We start from the raw sequence: 19,962 nt of genomic DNA, 5'->3' as shown, positions 1-19,962 counted from the left end.
GAAAACAGTTTAGAATTTCCTCAAAAAGCTTAAAATGGAACTTCCGTTTGACCCAGCGATTCCACTGCTGGGATTATATGGTAAGAATCACAAAACACTGATTCAAAAGAACCTATGCACCTCAATGTTCATAGTATCACAATTTACAATAGCCAAGTGACGGAAACAATCTAAGTTCCCATCAGTAAATGACTGGACCAAAAAACTTTCATACATTTACCCAATGGAATACTATGTAGCAGAAAGAAAGAGCTACTACCCTTCATGACAGCATGGATGGAACTGGAGAGCATTATGCTAAGTGAAATAAGCCAGGTGGTGAAAGGCAAATTCCATATGATCTCACCTATGAGTGGAACCTAATCAACAAAAGAAACAAGCATAAAAAATATAACCAGCAACAATGAAAGTAAAAACAAACCGACAGTAATGAAGGAAGGATGGAGGAGGGTAACGGGGAAAAGAAAAAGGAAGGGTCAAATCAAGGAATGTGTATAAAGACCCATGGACAAAACCAAAGTGGGGAAAGATTGAGGGTGGGAGGTGGGGTCAGTGTGGCAGTGGAAAATGGTTGTGGGGAAATGGAGACAAATGTACTTGAAGAATAAAGAAAGAGAAAAAATATGTAATATTTTTAGTGCTCAATCCATTATAAATAATCAGTGGGAGAAATAGCTAGCTATCCCCCATAATCTATACCCCCTTCTTCAATAGTATCTGAACATATGTGTGCTCAGCAACACATTTTGCTGAATTCTTTTTAAATCTGTGTGGCCGTGAGACCAATCCTCTAATAGAATATAGGTGACAAATCAAAATTACAATTAGACTACCAAACAATCATCATTCAGAACTGCCTGAAATCTGGCTGAATGGAAGTCCTACAACTAGAGAATTAAGTAAGTAGCCACATGGGAACTGGTAGGAGTAGAGGAGGTGCAGAATGGGCTGATCCCATCCTCACATGTGGAGAATAAATATTTGGAGGGATTTGTGGGCTGGAGAAGATCCCCCTGAGAAGTGAGGCCTCCCAGCCCAGGGTTCCAGTGCCAAGAATAGAAGTTCCCATAACTTATGGCTGTAAAAACTAGTGGAGGTTGGGGCTCAGGGAAACAGAAGGACATGGAGTCCCAGGAACCTGCTCTTTAAGGGCTTAATTGGACTCCCTCTGAACTCCAGTTCTGGGGAAGCAGCTCAAAAGGCAACCAAGACATACTAGGAGGGACTGAATTGTCCTGCATCAGGGCAAAAGCTGGGGTTGGGGGTAGGTCTCCCCCAGGCAGAAACACTGACAGAGGCTGTTGTTCCTTTGATGAACCTCCCCAAACAGAGTTGGCAAGCAGGAGCCATATCTGAGACTCTATCAACCTGGCTCACACTGTTCGCCTCAACCTGGTGATTCCTTGAAGCCCCACCCTACCCCACTTTTGGACTCATCCAAGATGTTTCCAGTTGCTTCTCAAAATGAATGGCCTGTCTAGGCTCATGCTTCAGATTTCCCTAATATCTTTTAAATAAGTAGCATCTGGCTCAGCGTAACCCATATATCTTGCCAAGTGGCCCCAGGCCAAGTACTATCAACAGCCAGCCTTGGTTTGCAGCTTGCTCTTGCACAGGTACCTCCAAGCCAAGCGCAAGTAGCAGCCATCTGTAGATCGCTTTGTAGCTATCTATCACTTGTAGATGCCAGGTGGCTCCAATGAGAACTTAGGTGACAGCTGACCTTGGCCTGTACCTCCAAAGAGGCTCCAGACCAGTGCAAGTGGTGAACATCTTCAGTTCATGTCAAGGCACCACCATTCAACAACTTTTACAAGTGACACACTCAAGAGGCAGACTCACTGGGTAACAGCTCCTTGCAGAAGTAAGTCCTGCTGTGTGGGGTGGGCACCTGCACAGCTGATTCTCCACAATGGTCAGAGAATCACAGGCAGTTTTTGGAGCTGATCAGCCTAGGGGCAAATCCCTCCCAGTGATGTGCCAAGAGCAATCAAGGCTCACCCACAAGGGGAGGATGTACACAGCCTGGAGGTCACACCATGAGCACCCAACTTGGGTGATCAGAGAGGCTGTGCCACTATACTCTACAGGACATGTACTACATTAGGCCATGCTACCAAGACCGGGAGTCAAAGCAGCTCTGCCTAACACATAGAAACAAACACAGGGAGGCTGCCAAAATTAAAAGACAAAAGAGCATACCCCAAATGGAAAAAGAGAACAAAATTTCAGAAGACATAAGCAAAATGAAGACAGAAATCTAATAAATGCAGGGTTCAAAAGATTGCTTATAGGGATGCTCAATAAACTTACTGAGAATTTCAACAGCATAAAAAAGTACCAATTAGAAATAAGTGATACACTAACCAAAATGAACAATAATTTCTAGGGAACCAACAGTAGAGTAGACGAAGCCAAGAATCAAACTAGTGATTTGGAATAAAAGAAAGCAAAAAATACTCAATCAGAACAACAAAAATTAAAAAAAAAAACAAAAGTAAAAAAAATGAGGACAGTGTAAGGAACCCCTGGGACAACTCTGAATGAGTCAACATTAGCATAATGGGGGTGTCAGAAAAAGGAGACAGCGATGAAAACCTATTTGAAAAAATGACAGAAAACTTCCCTAACTTGGTGAAGGAAAAAGACATACAAGTCCAGGAAGTACAGAGGGTCCCAAACAATATGAAGCCAAAGAGGCCGACACCAAGACACATTGTAATTAAAATGCCAAAAATTACATACAAAGAAAGAATTTTAAGAGCAGCAAGAGAAAAGCCATTAGTTACCTACAAGGGAGCTCCCAGAAGACTATCAGCTGAGTTCTCAACAGAAACTTTGCAGGTCAGAAGGGATTGGCAAGAAATATTCAAAGTGAAGAAAAGCAAGGACCTACCACCAAAATTGCTCTATCCAGAAAAGCTATCATTTAGAACAGGGCAGACGATAAGTTTCCCAGACAAGAAAAAGCTAAAAAAGAGTTCCTGACCACCAAACCAGTATTATGTGAAATGTTAAAGTGTCTTTTTTAATAAGACAAAGAAAAAAGATAAAAAATATAAATAAAACAACAATGTATACATATATATCAATAATTAATTTGTGAAGATCCAAGATGGTGGCATAGTAGCAGGCAGCTCCATCCACTTGCTCCCAGACCTGGACTGGATATGCAGTCAAAACACAGAGTGGAGAGTGAATGAGAGCATCTGTGAATGAGTGTGAACACAGATGAAAGTGTAGGGAGTGCACAGGAGTGGGCAAGAACTGGCCCACCTGCAGGACTCCCAGGAGCCAGACACCCACACTTTCTAAACAGAGCCGCTACAGCTGCCCAGCCCAGCACTTCTGGCTGCACAGAGTTGGGGTGGCTGTGGATTGGCTCAAGACTTGTGAGCTACCAGAGTGGAGAGAGAAGGCCTGAGAGGTGCAGGCTCCAGAAACAGTGTGATGGGAGCAGGCCTGCTCAAGGCTGAAGACCTCTGGAGGGAGCAGGGCCAGCACTCTGCCCCTGCTCTATCTTATAGTATAGCTGTGGGGCTCTTCCCAGTGCTATCTGGGAAAGATCCAGAGAGAAACTTTATTTAAAACTATCAAAGGCTCTGAAAGGCGGTGGCCAACTCTGACCATGAGAGACCCTATGAATTTGCGGGAGAGGATGCACGTGGAGAATAGGCCCACCATGGACCAGTGCTACAATGTGGGGCCTCACAGAAATTCAGTAGGGAACCAGGGCTCACATGCCTGTGTGTGTAGGCACAGCGGCTCTGCTAACCAAAATCTCAGAGGGAATAGAGTACACTGAAGGAATGGTAGGACCCAACTCAGCACGGCTTGTGAGCACAAGTCTGTTCATAGTGGTAAATTCAGACCAAACCTCTTGTGAGAGGGCAGCAGGTTTGGGACTGGAAAGTAGGGGCTGAATGCCTGACATTTGCTGAAGCCAGCCAGATCCCCTCAAAGGCAGGTGAGCCCAACCCCTACCTGCAAGATTACAGGCTCTGCAGATCATCAAGTCTGAGCTTAGGAGTCTCCTGCTGAGAATAAGCTTTGAAAAGGCCCTTCATTAGACACTACCAGCTACACAGTTCCTTGGGCCCTGATCTACTAAACCCAGCAGAACAGAAAGAATGGAGACAGGGGGGTGGAAGATGACGGTTATATAGATGGGAGCTGAGCCCACTTGCTCTTGTTCCCTTCTGGGACTCTTAGCCAACCTTCCGAAAAACAAAGTGAACAGCCCACAGTCTCAGCCAACATGAAGTTTGGAAGCCAAAGTGTGCAGAGGATGCTTCACAATAGGCAGTAAGGAGGCTTTATAGGGCAATGGGAAGGTTCCTGGGCCTGGTGCCAGAGACTGCAGCTGCCATGTGTACAATGGAGGAGAGCCAGGTCAGTGATAGCAGCCTAATGGCTCCCTCCCCTTCCAGGGCAGGGAAGAACCAGACCTGCGCCAAGAGAGACATGGACCCATAAAATAGATGGAGGAGGGGGGAAGACAGCAAGTGAAGCACAGCCATAGAGTACCCAGTCTGGGGCAGTGGTTGCCAGCTGGGACACTGCCAGAGAATTTAGAGGAAACTGGTGACATCTGGAGCTGGGAGAGGAGGTGGGCCAAGAATGGCCATGACCCAGATAGACTGGACTTGCCAGAGGATTGCACTGTGTGGAAAGAGGGTGGTGGTTCAGAGCATCAGTGGCCCACAAAGAGACTTTTTTCAAAAGGGGAACTAAGGGGCTCAGTGCAGGGACCTCTTGTAGCAGCAGCTAGCCAACAAAGAGGGAGGAGTGGGGACTCAACTTGCTACCATTCAGTGCACCTCACAGACTGATCAAAGGGGTGCAAAGCAAGGTGTCTTACTGGTGCTGGCCAGGTGGAAATGTATACAGTGGAGAGGGAAAGCTGCACAGTGATCTGAGGGCATGGGCTCGAAAGTGGGCAGCTGTGATTATTGTAGCCCAGACTGAACCCCTATCCTTGCAGAGCCACAGGAAAGAAAAAAAGGAGCCAAGCACCCCTCTGCCTGCAGGAACCAGGAAGCTTTGGAAAATCTGCTGGCCAGTCTTTTTTTTTTCCTCAAGAGTAAGATAGTAAGACCTGAAGCTGAGAGAAAACCAGAGACAGATCCAGAAAGAAGTCAGAAGGCACACAGCAACAGCTGAGACAAATTTCACCCTGTTATTCATCAGAACTCACATTTTTTCTTTTTGTTTATTTAGATTCTTTTTGTTTTTTTTCTCTTCTCCCTTTCATATTGCATTTTAATTTGCTTCTTTCACTTCACTCATAGTCCAAATAACTCACTATTCTTGGTCTTTTACTTTTTATTCTTTTAATTCAGATCATATATTTCTTATCATATCATTGTTATTCCAATTCCACACAGCACCCTTCCCTGGTCTTAATCCATTTCACCATCTTCCTGAGCGTTATTACTGTTGGTGTAAACTTTATTTTCTCTCACATTACCAAGTGTCTATCCCTTACTATCACTATTTCTTCTCCATCTAACCTCACATTAGCACTCTTCTTTCTTAAGTCAGCTCACATTCTTTTTCCCCTCTGATAAGTCTTATTTCTTTTCTACCTTTTATAAAGAGTGGCTAGTCAAGTAAAATACCATGGTTATTGCGGTACTTCTCTAATGGAACTCCAATTTGTTCACTATTTGTTTGTACTCTAAATCCCATAAAATAGTCTCCCCTTGTCTTACTCCATTTTGCCTTCTCCCTGACCCTGAGCAGTTGATCAAGGACTTTTATTTCATTTTTTCTCTCCCCCCAAACCTGGGCTTTACACCTTACTCTTATTAGTTTGCTTCCCCTGTCATTTCAAAATCATTCTTCTTTACAGTAGACACCTCATATTCACTTTCACTTTTCTACAATATTCTGATTCCCATTCCACCTTTATTAAACTTCATTCAGCTTTCATTGCTATTGACCCTGCTGTGATTTTTCTGCAATTTTACACCCGTTAGTCCAGTACCTTTTAAATTTCACATCAAACCTCATTCTATACACTTCCCTTTTCTTACTCTTTTGTTCCCATTGCACTTTCATGTTTTACTTATGTTTTAAGTAAACATAATTTATGTTTGTTCAATAAACATAATTTGGGAGGAGAGAAGATGGCGGAGGAGTGAATGGGAGTCACGCTGACCTCCTCCCAAGACCAAACTGGAATTGCGACTAAATAGTGGAGTAATCACCTGGAAAACAATGGAACGATAGCGGGAGAGGAGCCTTGGAGCCGCAGACAGTGGATACCACTCTCACACATCTCAACGGGTGAGAAGTGTGGTGGAGGCTCGAGAGGGTGGGCTGGGTGCCCACGGGCACTAGCACCAGAGGGACATTGAAACAGCCAGTTAGCTTCCCCAAGAAGAACGGGGTCTGAATCACAAACAGGGACCCCTAAACTACAGCAGCTAAAACCAAGAAAATACAGACAAAACGCATCCCCGAAAAGCTTTCGGGTGCTCTCTGCCAGAGACAGGTGGCTGGGGATGCAAAGAGACGTTTAAAGGGCCAACGCAAAAATTGCAGTGGCAGCCATCCTCCTTGATCTCTGGGTAGAGGCGGCAGCAGGGTGGGCTGGTGCCTGGGAAAAGACTGGTGAGGAAAACTTTGTGAAGAGAACTGACATAGCGGCCGGTGGAGCCCGGGTGATAAAGCACCTCCCACTCTGCAGCTACTATCTCGCTCAGGCATAAGGGAATAAATTAACCTACCTTTTGTGTTCTCCACAAACAGCTTGTGCATGTGAGCTGGGAGACTGAGTGCAGACTGGCTGGGAGAGCCTTGAGTAGAGACTGGAGACAGAGGCGTTGGGGAAAGAACGGGAGGAGGAACCGGGGAGTCCCGACTCCTTCTCCTTGCCGTAGTCTCCATTGCGCAGAAAGAGGCGACACCCCCAAAGAGCCAAAAGCCGAAAAGCACACATAGACACCCCAAAAACACCCAGTACAGGTGCACACACATTCGTAGAGTGACCGGCGAGGGTTGACAAGCGTGTTGTGTGACCCCCACGAGATGGTGAATGCTTGCACCAGCCAGCAAGGCCTCCCACAGATTGGTATCAATATGGCCTGCAAGGGAGTGCACAGAGCGGCAAGGGCAGGCGTAAATTGACCCACGCGCCCGCGATTGTGGAGCGGCCCACAAACTCAGTAGATCACCAGCTGAAGGGGTCACAGAGCTGCCCAGAGTCCCGGTAGGAGAGACCGGAGACAGGATTAACCAGAGAGTCCTGGAGCTGACTTCCTCCCATTTCCATAGTCCCCATTTGGCGAGGGCAAGCAAAGCACCCAAAGAGACAAAAGTGGGGAAAACACACAATAGAAGACACTAAACTGAACAGTGCCGGGGAGCTCGCCGGCCAGGGGAGCCAGATGAGTATGCGAGGTCGCGAATAAGCCCCCTGGTCTGTGGCAAGCACATGCAAGCCCAGGCAGGCGGGGGATCCTGACACACCAGAGCGCGCTGAAGGAGCCAGCGTGAGAATGCAGAAAAATCCCCAGAAATAGCGCAGCCCTGACTGAAGAGGTCACACAGTTGCCCCAAGTAGGACTAAGGCACAGACAGTAGACTCCTGGAAGGCTGAAGCAAACAACCCAAGGTCAGATAGGGTCAACAACTGACATCATCAGAGGCAGGCCCAGAAAGAAAAGTAAAGGACAAAAATACTTAACAGACTCTCACAAAAACGGGAAGACAAAGAAGTTCCCCCCAAAATGAGTGGAAAAGGGGACTCCCCACAGAGAGAGCTCAATGAAATAGAGGCAAGGGAACTATCAGATACTGAACTCAAAACAATGGTTCTAAGGAAGCTCAATGAGCTCAGCCAGCTCAAAGACAACTATGAGAAAATGCAGAGAAACTATCAGGATCTTACAGCAAACTATATCAGCCTGGAAGAGGACATAGAAACTATCAAGAAGACACAAGAGGATATGCAGAATACCATTTCTGGATTGAAGAACACAGTAGAAGGAATCCAAAGCAGGCTGGAGGAAGCCAAGGATCGAATCAGTGACATGGAGGATACGGTAGAAAGAAGCTCCCAGAAAGAACAAGAAATGGAAAAACGACTCAAAAAGAATGAAGAGGCATTTAGGGAAATGCAGGACAACCTGAAATGCAATAATATCCGTATAATAGGGATACAAGAAGGAGAAGAAGAGGAACAAGGAATAGAGAACCTCCTCGAAAAAATAATGATGGAAAATTTCCCTAATTTGAGGAGAGAAAAACTCTGAGGGATCCAGGAGGCACAGAGGACCCCACTCAAGAGAGATTCAAAGAGGTCCACTCCAAGACACATCATCATTAAAATGGCAAATGTCAAAGACAAAGAGAGAATCCTCAAGGCAGCAAGGGAGAAGGAGAAAGTAAAATACAAGGGGGCCCCGATAAGCCTAGGAGCTGACTTCTCAACAGAAACACTACAAGCCAGAAGAGAATGGCAACAAATATTCCAAGTCATGAAAAGCAAGGGCCTACAGCCAAGGCTGCTCTACCCAGCTAGGCTCTCATTAAAATAGAAGGGGAAATATGGAGTTTCCTAGACAAGAGAAGGCTAAAAGAATACATCTCTACTAAACCAGCACTCCAAGACATGCTAAAGGGACTGGTTTAAGCAGATGAAGGAAAAGAATGAGAGAGAGAGGAACACAGGCACAAAGAGAAAAGATGAGTAAGTTTCTATCAGTAATATCTCTCAATGTGAATTGTCTAAATGCCCCAATCAAAAGACACAGGGTAGCTGAATGGATAAGAAAACATAACCCACACATATGCTGCCTACAAGAGACCCACCTCAGAGCAAGAGACCTACACAGATTGAAAGTAAAGGGATGGAAAAAATATTCCAAGCAAATGGGCAAGAGAAAAAGGCTGGGGTTGCCATACTTATATCAGACAAAGTAGATTTCAAAACAAAGGCCATAAAAAGAGACCCAGAGGGGCACTTTATAATACTTAAAGGAAGAATCTATCAAGAAGGTATCAACATGGTAAACTTATATGCTCCCAATATAGGAGCCCCCAAGTTTATCAGGAAATTGTTGGATGACTTCAAAAAAGATATAGACAGTAACACACTGATAGTAGGGGATTTCAACAGCCCACTGTCAAAAATGGACAGAGCTTCCAAACAAAACATTAATAAACATATTGTGGCGCTGAATGACACACTGAATCAAAGAGACTTCACTGACATATATACAACCTTACATCCCAAAGAAGAAAAAAAACATTCTTTTCAAATGCTCATGGCAGTTTTCAAAGATAGACACATGATAGGACACAAAGCAAACCTCAGCAAATTCAGGAAAATTGAAATAATACCAAACTTTTTCTCGGACCACAAGGGATTGAAACTGAAATCAACCTCAAAGAGAAACTTTCAGGACTTGCAAACTCATGGAGACTGAACAGTAGACTATTAAATAATGAGTGGGTAAATAATGAGATAGGAGAAGAAATCAAAAATTTCTGGAAACAAATGAAAATGAACAGACAGCAGTCCAAAACCTATGGGACACAGTAAAGGTGGTCCTGAGAGGGCATTTCATAGCAATACAGGCTTACCTAAAAAAGATAGAAACATTTCAAATAAAAGACCTAACACTACAACTTCAAGAACTTGAGAAACAACAACAAATAAATCCCAGAGCAAGGAGAAGGAAGGAAATAGTCAAGATTAGAGCAGAACTGAATGACATAGAGACAAATAGAACAATTCAGAAGATGAACCAATCCAGAAGATGGTTCTTTGAAAAGATAAATAAAATTGACAAGCCTTCAAGCAGACTCATCAAGAATAAAAGGGAGAGGACCCAAATTAATAATATCAGAAATGAAAGAGGAGAAATAACAACTGATACCACAGAAATACAAAGGGTTGTCAGAAACTACTATGAACAAATATATGCCAAGAAATTTGAAAATCTTGATGAAATGGACAAATTTTTAGAAAAGTATAATCTTCCAACACTGAAGGAGGAAGAAACAGAAAGCTTGAACAGACGGATAACAGCTGGGGAAATTGAAGCAATGACCAAGAAACTCCAAGCACACAAAAGCCCAGGGTCGGACGGTTTCATATGAGAATTTTACAAAATATTTAAGGAAGAGCTAACCCCTGTCCTTCTCAGACTATTCCAAAAAATCCAAGAGGAGGGAAGACTCCCAGACTCTTTCTATGAGGCCAGCATCACCCTCATCCCAAAACCAGATAAAGACCTTACAATGAAAGAAAACTACAGGCCAATTTCGCTGATGAACATAGAAGCTAAAATCCTCAACAAAATATTGGCAAACCGCATCCAGCAATACATTCAAAAGATCCACCAGGATCAAGTGGGATTCATCTCCGGCATGCAGGGATGGTTCAATATACGCAAATCAGTAAATGTGATACATCAAATAAATAAAAGAAAAGACAAAAACCACATGATCATCTTGATAGATGCGGAAAAAGCATTCGATAAGGTACAGCACCCATTTATGATCAAAACACTCAGCAAAATGGGAATAAATGGGGCATTTGTCAACGTAATAAAGGCCATATATGAAAAACCTAGAGCCAACATCATACTCAATGGGCAAAAACTGAAAGCTTTCCCACTAAGATCTGGAACACGACAAGGATGTCTGCTCTCACCGCTTCCTTTCAACATCGTATTGGAAGTCCTAGCCGCAGTGGTCAGACACGAGAAAGAGATAAAAGACACCCAAGTGGGAAAGAAGGAAGTAAAGCTATCATTGTTTGCAGATGACATGATAGTGTACATAGAGAACCCTGTAGACTCTACCAAAAAACTCCTCCACCTAATAAGTGAATTCATCAAAACAGCAGGATACAAAGTCAACATTCAGACATCAAAGGCATTTTTGTACACCAGCAATGCAACAGAAGAAGAAGAATCAGAAAAAAATATCATTCGATATAGCAAGAAGAAAAATAAAGTACCTAGGCATAAATTTAACCAAAGTCATAAAAGACCTGTACGCAGAAAACTATACAACATTGAAAAAAGAAATTAAGGAAGACACAAATAAATGGAAGCATATACTGTGCTCATGGAAAGGAAGAATTAATATCATCAAAATATCCATACTACGCAAAGCAAGTTATACATTCAACGCAATTCCTATTAAGGTACCAATGACGTGTTTGAGAGAAATATATAGAACAGACATTTCAAAAATTTATATGGAACCATAAACCACCCTGAATAGCCTCAGCAATTTTGAGAAAGAAACACAAAGTAGGAGGGATCACAATACCGGACATCAAACCCTACTACAGAGCCACTATACTCAAAACAATCTGCTACTGGCACAAGAAGAGACCCACAGACCAGTGGAACAGAATAGAAAGCCCAGAAATGAGCTCAGGTCTCTATGGGCATCTAATATTTCACAAAGGGGGCAGAAGCATAAAGTGGAACAATAATAGCCTCTTCAACAAATGGTGTTGGGAGAGCTGGACGGCTACATGCGAAAAATTGAAATTGGATCATCAGCTGACACCATACACAAAATAAACTCAAGATGGATAAAAGACTTAAATATAAGTCGCAACACCATCAAAGTCCTAGAGGAGAACATTGGCAGGAACCTCTCAGATATCCCACGCAGCAATTTTTTCACTGATATGTCTCCTAAAGCAAGGGACATAAAAGAAAGAATAAACAAGTGGGACCTCATCAAAATAAGAAGTTTCTGCACGGCAAAAGAAAACATTAGCAAAATGAAAAGTGAGCCAACTGTATGGGAAAATATATTCGCTAATGTTACATGAGATAGAGGTTTGATCTCCAAGATATATAATGAACTCACTCGAGTCCACTCCAAGAAGACAAACGATCCAATCAAAAAATGGGCAAAGGATCTGGGCATACGCTTTTCCAATGAGGAGATACAGAGGACCCAGAGGCATTTGAAAGGATGCTCAGCATCACTAGCCATGAGAGAAATGCAGATCAAAACCACCATGAGGTACCACCTCACACCGGTCAGAATTGCCGTCATAAACACATCCACAAACAACAGGTGCTGGCAAGGCTGTGGAGAAAAGGGAACCCTAGTCCACTGTTGGTGGGAATGCAGAGTGGTGCAGCCACTGTGGAAACCAGTGTGGAATTTCCTGAAAAAGCTGAAAATGGAACTGCCTTTTGATCCAGTGATTCCCCTGCTGGGACTATACCGTAAGAACACCAAAACGTCAATACGAAAGAACCTGTGCACCCCAATGTTCATAACAGCACAATTTACAATTGCCAAGTGTTGGAAGCAACCTAAATGCCCAACAGTAGATGATTGGATCAAAAAATCATGGTACATATATATACACAATGGAATACTACGCAGCAGAAAGAAAAAAAGAACTACTAAACTTTGGGACAGCATGGATGGAACTGGAGAGCATTATGCTAAGCGAAACAAGCCAGGGGGCAAAAGACAAATACCATATGATCTCACCTATAAGCAGAACCTAACCAACAATACAAAGATGCAAGGAAAATAAGACCAGCAACACTGAAAGGAAAAGAAACCAACAGAGACAAGAGGGAAGGAGGGAGGGGGGACTGGGAAAAGGAAGGGAAGGGGAAAGTCAAGGAACATATAGCAAGGACTCATGGACAAAACCAAAGGTGAAGAGCTGAGGGAGGGAAGGAGGGAGGGGGCAAGGGAAAGTGGTGGGGGGGAGGCAGAGACAAATGTATTTAAAAAAAATAAATTAAAATAAAATTTAAAAAAAATGTAAAGAGATATATAGCAACTCTTGGCATATTGATTTAAAAAGTCCCAAAGAAGCAACATATTCATTTATTCACCCAGCATTTGCTGATTTTCTTTTGGGTGCAAAGTAGTCTTTAGAATAATATTTAATAATGAGAATGGTATTCAATTCTTTAAATTCTGCTGGAAGTGTGCTAAAAGAAAAATATCTGAAAAAATGTTTTATCTGTTCAAAAAACATTTAAAAGTTTTTGGTTTATTCAGAAAAATCTCTTTTTCTAGAGATATGGGGAAGATAAGTGGGAGTGGGTGGTATAGAGGTAAGAAAATTGTGCAATTAGCCCATGCAAAATGAAAACAAGGAGTGATTATTAAGAGGAAATGTGCAACAAGTAAAAAACCATTTATTACATTACAGTGATTTGATTTTCAAGAATGCCTTGCCTATTACTCTTCAGGAACATGGTTGTACAAAGCAAAATACACTTTTATTTTTTTACTTTTTTTCTTTTTTATTGTGGTAAAAACACATAACCTTAATTTTTATCATCAGCCATTTAAAAATGTGCAGGTTAGTAGTGTTAAATACATTCACATTATTGTACAACAGATTGTTCTTTTTGTGTTATAACACTGAAACTCTAAACCCATTGAACAGTAATTCTCCCTCCCCCACTATGTGGCAACCACCTTTGTACTTTGTTCTATGGTTTTTACTATGTTTGATATTTCATAAGAGTGGAATAACACCATATTTGTCCTTTGGTGACTGGCTTACTTTGCTCAGCCTAATGTCCTCAATGTTGATTCATATTGTAGCTTATGACCAATTTCCTTTTTTAAGGCTACACAATATTCCATTTTGGTGTATACTACATTTTCTTTATTCATTCATCTTTTGATGGACACTTCCATTGCTTCCACTTCTTGAATATTGTGAATAATGCTGCTGCTAATATGGGTGTGCAAATATCTCTTTGAGATCCTGTTTTCAATTCTTTTGGTTAGATACTCAAAAGTGAGATTGTTGAATCATATGGTAACTATTTTTTTATTTTTGAGGAACCTCCATATTGTTTTTCATAATGGTTATATCATCTTACATTCCTACAAAAACTGTGCAAGGGTTTCAACTTTCTGTATCCTTACCAAACACTTATTTTCTCTTCTTTTGATAGTGGCCATCCTGATGGGTATGTGGTGATATTTTGTTGTAGTTTTACTTGCATTTCCTTAATGATTAGTAATTTGAATATCTTTGCATGTTCTTATTGGCCATTTGTATAGCTTCTTTGGAGAAATGTCTATTAAAGCCTTTTCCATTTTTTATTTGAGTATTTATTTTTTAAATTATAGTTGACATATTCAATACTTATCAGATATATGATTTGTAATGATTTTTTCCAATTTTGTAGGTTACCTTTTCACTCTGTTGAGTGGTTCCTTTGATGTGTGGAAATTTTTAAGTTCAGTGTAGTCTCATGTCAATTTTTTATTTTGTTGCTTATGCTTTTGAGTTATACCCAAGATATCATCACCAAATCCAAGTATTGGAAGCTTTCCTGCTATTTTCTTTTAGGAGTTTAATAGCTTTACGTCTTGCATTTAGGTCTTTAATCTGATTTGGGTTGATTTTTGTGTATGGTGTAAGGTAAGGGTCCAACTTTATTCTTTTGCATGTAGACATTCAACGTTCCAACATCATTTGTTGAAGTCTCTCCTTTGCCATTGTGTATTCTTGGCTTCCTTCTCAGAAACTGGCAGCTACTTTTACTTTTTATGTTTTATAGATGTGAAATTCAAGATTAAATAATGTGCTTAAGGTCATCTAAAAGTGACAAAACCAACATCCAAGCTAATCATCCAAAGTCTGAATTTTAACTTTCAAAATTATGGAGAGGGAAAAGGTAGGAAAAGTATAAATCTCTGGCGTGACTTTGGCTGAGGTCTTAATTTTGTTATCTATAGAGATGAGGGGGCAAGGCAGGTGGCTTTTTATGTTTAATTTTAAAAAGACATTTATTCAGCATCATTATCAGACTATTACATTTGGCAATCAACAGCATGGGTGCAAAAAAACCCTAAAACCTATATTAAAACCCTTTGTTGGAATGCTTTACACTTTCCACAGAACCAAAACTAAGATAACTTGTTATACAATTTGCCACAAATACAGTCCTTGAGTTTTTTGCCCATTCACATTTGAAAATACACTTGTTAACGTGGGCAAATGTCAGTAAATATGGGAAAAAACACTAGCAAGTTCTGATCAAATAAAATTATGGGGGACCAAAATATTATGCTGTGACACAAGGCTATAAGGATCTATTTAAATATATTCTAATCTGTTCTCAAAGGACTAAGAGGTAAGTTACATCACTGGGTAATTATGAACACTGGAGTCTCAAATGTTAATCTGGAAAATATATGCACCTATTAAATTAAAAGATTTGTTTGAGAAATGAAATAACGCAACTTTTTAAAATCCAGAAAACAAAAAATAATGTCAATTTTAATGAGTCAATTTTCATTGTCATATTTACAAGAGATTCTTTTTCGAAGCCGGATAAGATAGGTCTTGCAAGATTTTTAAAATGTCCTGTACAACCTCAAAATTCTCTCATTAGGGTGGCTTGTAAAAAAGGAAGTAACTGCACAGATCTTAACAATATACAATAATTTGGCACCTGTTATCTTTCACTTTGTCCTCTCAACTCTATGAAGTAAATCCTATGCTACAGAAGAGGAAATGCAATGTCATCTACTTCACGAATCTATCCAATTCTTCATTTATTTGGTTCTAAACATAATTTAGGTGTTTTACTAATTACTGGTTATAATTATAATTTTCCTGGTTTACTGGTTACTTCCCAGTAAACCCTAATCTGACCCTTTCCCACTTACCAGGATTATGAGCACTTCAAGGCAGGGAAGTGAATCTTGTCTTTGTACCCTAGCATTCCATGTGGCACATAGTAGGTACTTAAGATGGAATAAAAATATCTGTCAAATGCCATTTAACAAGAGATGAGAAGGGGACTAAAATGCAGGGTTTTGGACTCTTCCCTCTTTCTGCTACATCATGCTGTCTAAATTAAGCTTGGTCCACTACTCCAAGACCACAACACCAAACTAGAAACTGTCACAAAAAAAGAGCTCTGGTGTTTCCAATATCCAAAACTTTGAATACCCCTACCCAAGATAATTGGTCTGAAAATAAAATTCTTTGGTGACTTTAAACATTTGACTGAGGAATAGTTCTTGATTTGTAAATCAATGAATTGAAGGCAGGATGGATTAGGCAGGGAGAGTTAAATCTCTATTAGTTTAATTGGTTTGCTTACAATCATGGCTTTGAAAGAAAAGGGCAGCACCAAACACTTGAGACGAAAATGAACTAAGACGCTTACTTTCAAAGGGGAGTCCAAGGTTTCAAACTGAAACCCTGGAGACGAAGTAAAAAATGCTAAATTTGGTCAGCAATTCGAGAGACCTTTCTCTCGCCATCCTCCTACTCCCCAACCTTTTATTTGAAGTCAGTCCTTCAGGACATGATGGGACTCCTTTCTTTCTCACCATCCTTCCTGCCCCGCAACATACACTCCTCAAAGTGGTCATTATCAATAGGGGGTTTTGTGACAAAAGGTAAGCCCTCAGCTGCGAAGTGGCCCGGCAGTCAGCCTAACGCGACCTGTGGAGGTCTAACACTCGTCATCAGCACCCTCCCCCATGAGAAGCGATGGGGCAAGTACTTCACCTCAGAAAGAGCCTCTCCCTCCTTTCCCAGTTCCACCTAAAGAGGAACTGCTGATTCAGGGATGCATTCTCAGAACTAGGGAAGGGCAATGCAAAGGTGATAGGTAGAAAAGAACACCAGTACCTCTACGCAGGGTTTTGGATCTAGTGGCAGATGGAGTTAACTGTTGCCCTCACCAACTTTTAAATACCAGCGACCAAGGCCTAGAGAGGAGTCTAAGTTTACAAAACTTACCTATAAGCCCCACCCCGCCTACCCTGCCTGCCCCGCCCCCCATCCAAGCCCAGACGTCGTTGCAGAAGGAACTAGTCTTCCTTTCCATCAGCCACAGCTTCACCTCGTTTTTCAGGAGCACCTCCTCAGGCTTTAGCCACATCGCTAAGAACGTTGTGCCGCTCGCGGGCTGCGACCTAGATCCCTTCTTCACCTCACCCTCCATCCATCTTTTCCCTTTTACTTTTCCTCCCACCAAATCTTCCTCGGTAGGCAGCGGCTCAGGGTCGGGTTTTCAACGCTTCCCCCAGCCCTCCCTTCTCTTTCACGTAGGCAGTGAGATCGCCAATTCCCGCCCACTGCGCTACCTGGCGGACTGGGAAATAGTCCCGCTTCTTTATTTTTGGGAATTGTAGTTTCCTACGCGCTTTTCTGTACTCACGCCGCTGGAGTGTGGAACTACACTTCCCACCATCCACTAGAGAGAAAACTGCGTGGGGTGCTGTGAAAGTAGGTCTCGGCACAAGTTTAAGTGTATTTTGCCTATCTAAAGTTTAAGGCAGTTTTTTCTTTTATGTTAAAATAAGTGAGCCTCAGGTATGAAAGCATTTCTTCTCATCCTTTTACAGCCTGCAGAAAAAGTTTATGGAATTTTGGAGTAAGGAATGGCCCATTCTGGGAAGTCACAGTAGCATCAACTAACATATAATGAGCTCTTACTAAGTACTAAGCACTAAGCAGATTTCGCGTAGTCACGTAATCTTTATAAAAGTCTGGTCACACAGGAAGTGGAGCCATACGATTTCTTGTCTAATTCAAAACTTTCCTTAGATTAAGTTCTTTGTGCCCTTACAGGAAGACTATAAAATCTCCAGAAGCCACCCAGTTTTCTTCATGGAGCACGCCCTTCCCTTAACCCACTGCCTCCTCAATATTGTTATTTACTGTAATCAGCCACAAATTGCTATCAAACTTTCCTTTTCAGGATCTAAACAAATTATGAGTAGTATATATTTTTCTTTCCTAACCTCTTTAAGGAAAAAAATCTGCTTTAGGGCAACGTTCACCTATTTATACCTTTGCAATAATACACAGCTGCTTAAACACTAAAGTGAATGTGTTCGGTGATTTGCATGACATTGCAGTGAGGAATTATTTGAGGGACCTTTTTATTTATTGTGATAACTAAGCCCATCCAAATTAACGAGTGCACAAAAAGGAAGGGCAGGTTTATAAGAAGAAAGGAGTTGGAAGGCAATGTATAAAAGACAAGGGGCTCTTGGGAAGCTATTTTGAGAATAAAGCCTCAAGGCCATTTGGCTAAGAAAGTGGGATAGGGCACACCCAAAGCCAAGTCATGGAGCTTAAGAACTTTGCCTTGGAGCAGTGTCTCTGGCATAAATTTAGCAAGATGTGGGCCAGCTCAAGAGAGGCAGACGTGTGCTACAGGTAGATATTTTTCTTGGGGGCTAGTAAAGTGTCAATTTACAACTCTCTTCTATTAAAAGTCAGTAAAAAGAGTCCCATGACAGCTTTCTGAAGAGGATGGAAAGGAGCAATCTTCCCAAACTGCAATGTCTCCCAGGGAAAAAAAGCCTTCCTAATTTGGATGTGTACTAAGGAAGATAATTCCTTTTCCTGGTGAAAGATCAGTAAATGCAGCCCATGTGGAGAGATGTGATGTGTCCTTTCCCCCAGCCTTTCCTTTCCTTTTTTATTTCCTTACTTATCAAACCACATTCTTTTCCAATACCCTTAAAGCATAGCCCTAGCTGGTGTGGCTCAGTGGATTGAGCACTGGCCTGTGAACCAAAGGGTTGATGGTTTGAGTCCCAGTTTAGAGCACATACTTGGGTTGCTGGCCAGGTCCCGAGCAGGGAGCGTGTGAGAGGCAACCACAAATTAATGTTTTGCTCCCTCTCTCCCTCTCTTCCCATCTCTAAAAATAAAGAAATAAAATCTTTTAAAAAAGTAAAATTGTGGCAAGTGCTGTCCAGAACTGGGTGGTTCCTTTGCCTCTTTATTCTCCAGCCCAGTCCAGATAGGCTCAACGTGCTTCCCACTTTTACCTCAGCAAGTGCATTTAGAGAGCTCCTGTTTTAGTAAACATTTCACTGATTATGTAAAAAACATTTTTTGAATTTAAACTACTCCTATGACATAAATTTTGGCTTGTTCATAAACTATATTTCAAGCCTTCACATATAAAACTATTTTTCTGAAGGTGCTGTAAAAAACAGAACATGTCACTCTATTCAATATTCAGTTGTATACATTAATGTAATTTGTTTTTGGGGAAGAAGGACTGGAATTACAAACTGCTTTGGATATCATTGCTGGTACCAAACAGGAAATTTTTATATAAATATATACATGGAGAGAGAGATTTAATCCTCATTAATAAATACACATTTTTACATCCTTACTTTATTAATAAAGAACAGGAAGCTCAGATAAGTTAAGTCACTTGCCTAAAATCACATAGTTAAGTAAATAGCAGAGCTGGGATTATAACCTAGATTTGTCAATGCCAATCATGACACTATACAACCTATGCATATGGTTTATAAATACCTCAAATACAGAATGTCCAAAACGAAAGTTAATTCCCCAGTATCCCCCTTGCCCAAGGCTGTTTCTCCTAATAGGCTCTCATAATTCAGAGCACCACTGCTTACCAAGATGCTCAAACTAAAAACCTTGGAATAAACTTCTTACTATCACCACCTCCGCTGTCACACATACATGCACACCTCTAATTCTTTTTCAGAAGGCTAAAGAAAACATCAGCAAAATGAAAAGTGAACCAACCATATGGGAAAATATATTTGCCAATGATACCTAGATAGGGGTTTGATCTCCAAAATATATGAAGAACTCACTCGACTCCACTCCAGGAAGACAAACAATACAATTAAAAAAAGGACAAAGGACCCAACAGACACTTCTCCAAGGAGGACATATAGAGGACCCAGAGACATATGAAAGGATGCTCATCATCACCAGTCATCAGAGAGATGGAAATTAAAACCACAATGAGATACCACTTCACACCAGTCAGAATGGCCATCATAAACAGATGAACAAATGGCAGGTGCTGGCGAGGTTGTGGAGAAAAGGGAACCCCAGTGCAGTGTTGGTGGGAATGCAGACTGGTGCAGCCACTGTGGAAAACAGTGTGGAATTTCCTCAAAAAGCTAAAAATGGAACTGCCTTTTGATCCAGTGATTCCCTTGCTG

At 41.5% G+C, this 19,962-nt stretch overlaps 1 protein-coding gene across 1 annotated transcript in view; it reads right to left on the bottom strand.

The window, feature by feature from the left end:
* TBC1D8B (TBC1 domain family member 8B) overlaps nt 1-16,886 on the bottom strand; it is a 55,566-nt gene extending 38,680 nt beyond the window's left edge. The window contains 1 exon segment of the mRNA XM_054576927.1: nt 16,745-16,886. Within this exon segment, the coding sequence (XP_054432902.1) occupies nt 16,745-16,886 (142 nt within the window).
* Nucleotides 16,887-19,962: the final 3,076 nt, after the last annotated feature.

The sequence above is a fragment of the Pteronotus mesoamericanus genome, unplaced genomic scaffold, assembly GCF_021234165.1.
Source record: "Pteronotus mesoamericanus isolate MK-2021 breed Mesoamerican mustached bat unplaced genomic scaffold, CSHL_Meso_final contig_37, whole genome shotgun sequence".
NCBI lineage: Eukaryota > Metazoa > Chordata > Mammalia > Chiroptera > Mormoopidae > Pteronotus > Pteronotus mesoamericanus.
Note: the sequence above shows the minus strand (reverse complement) of the source record. Positions and strands in the feature narration are given on the sequence as shown.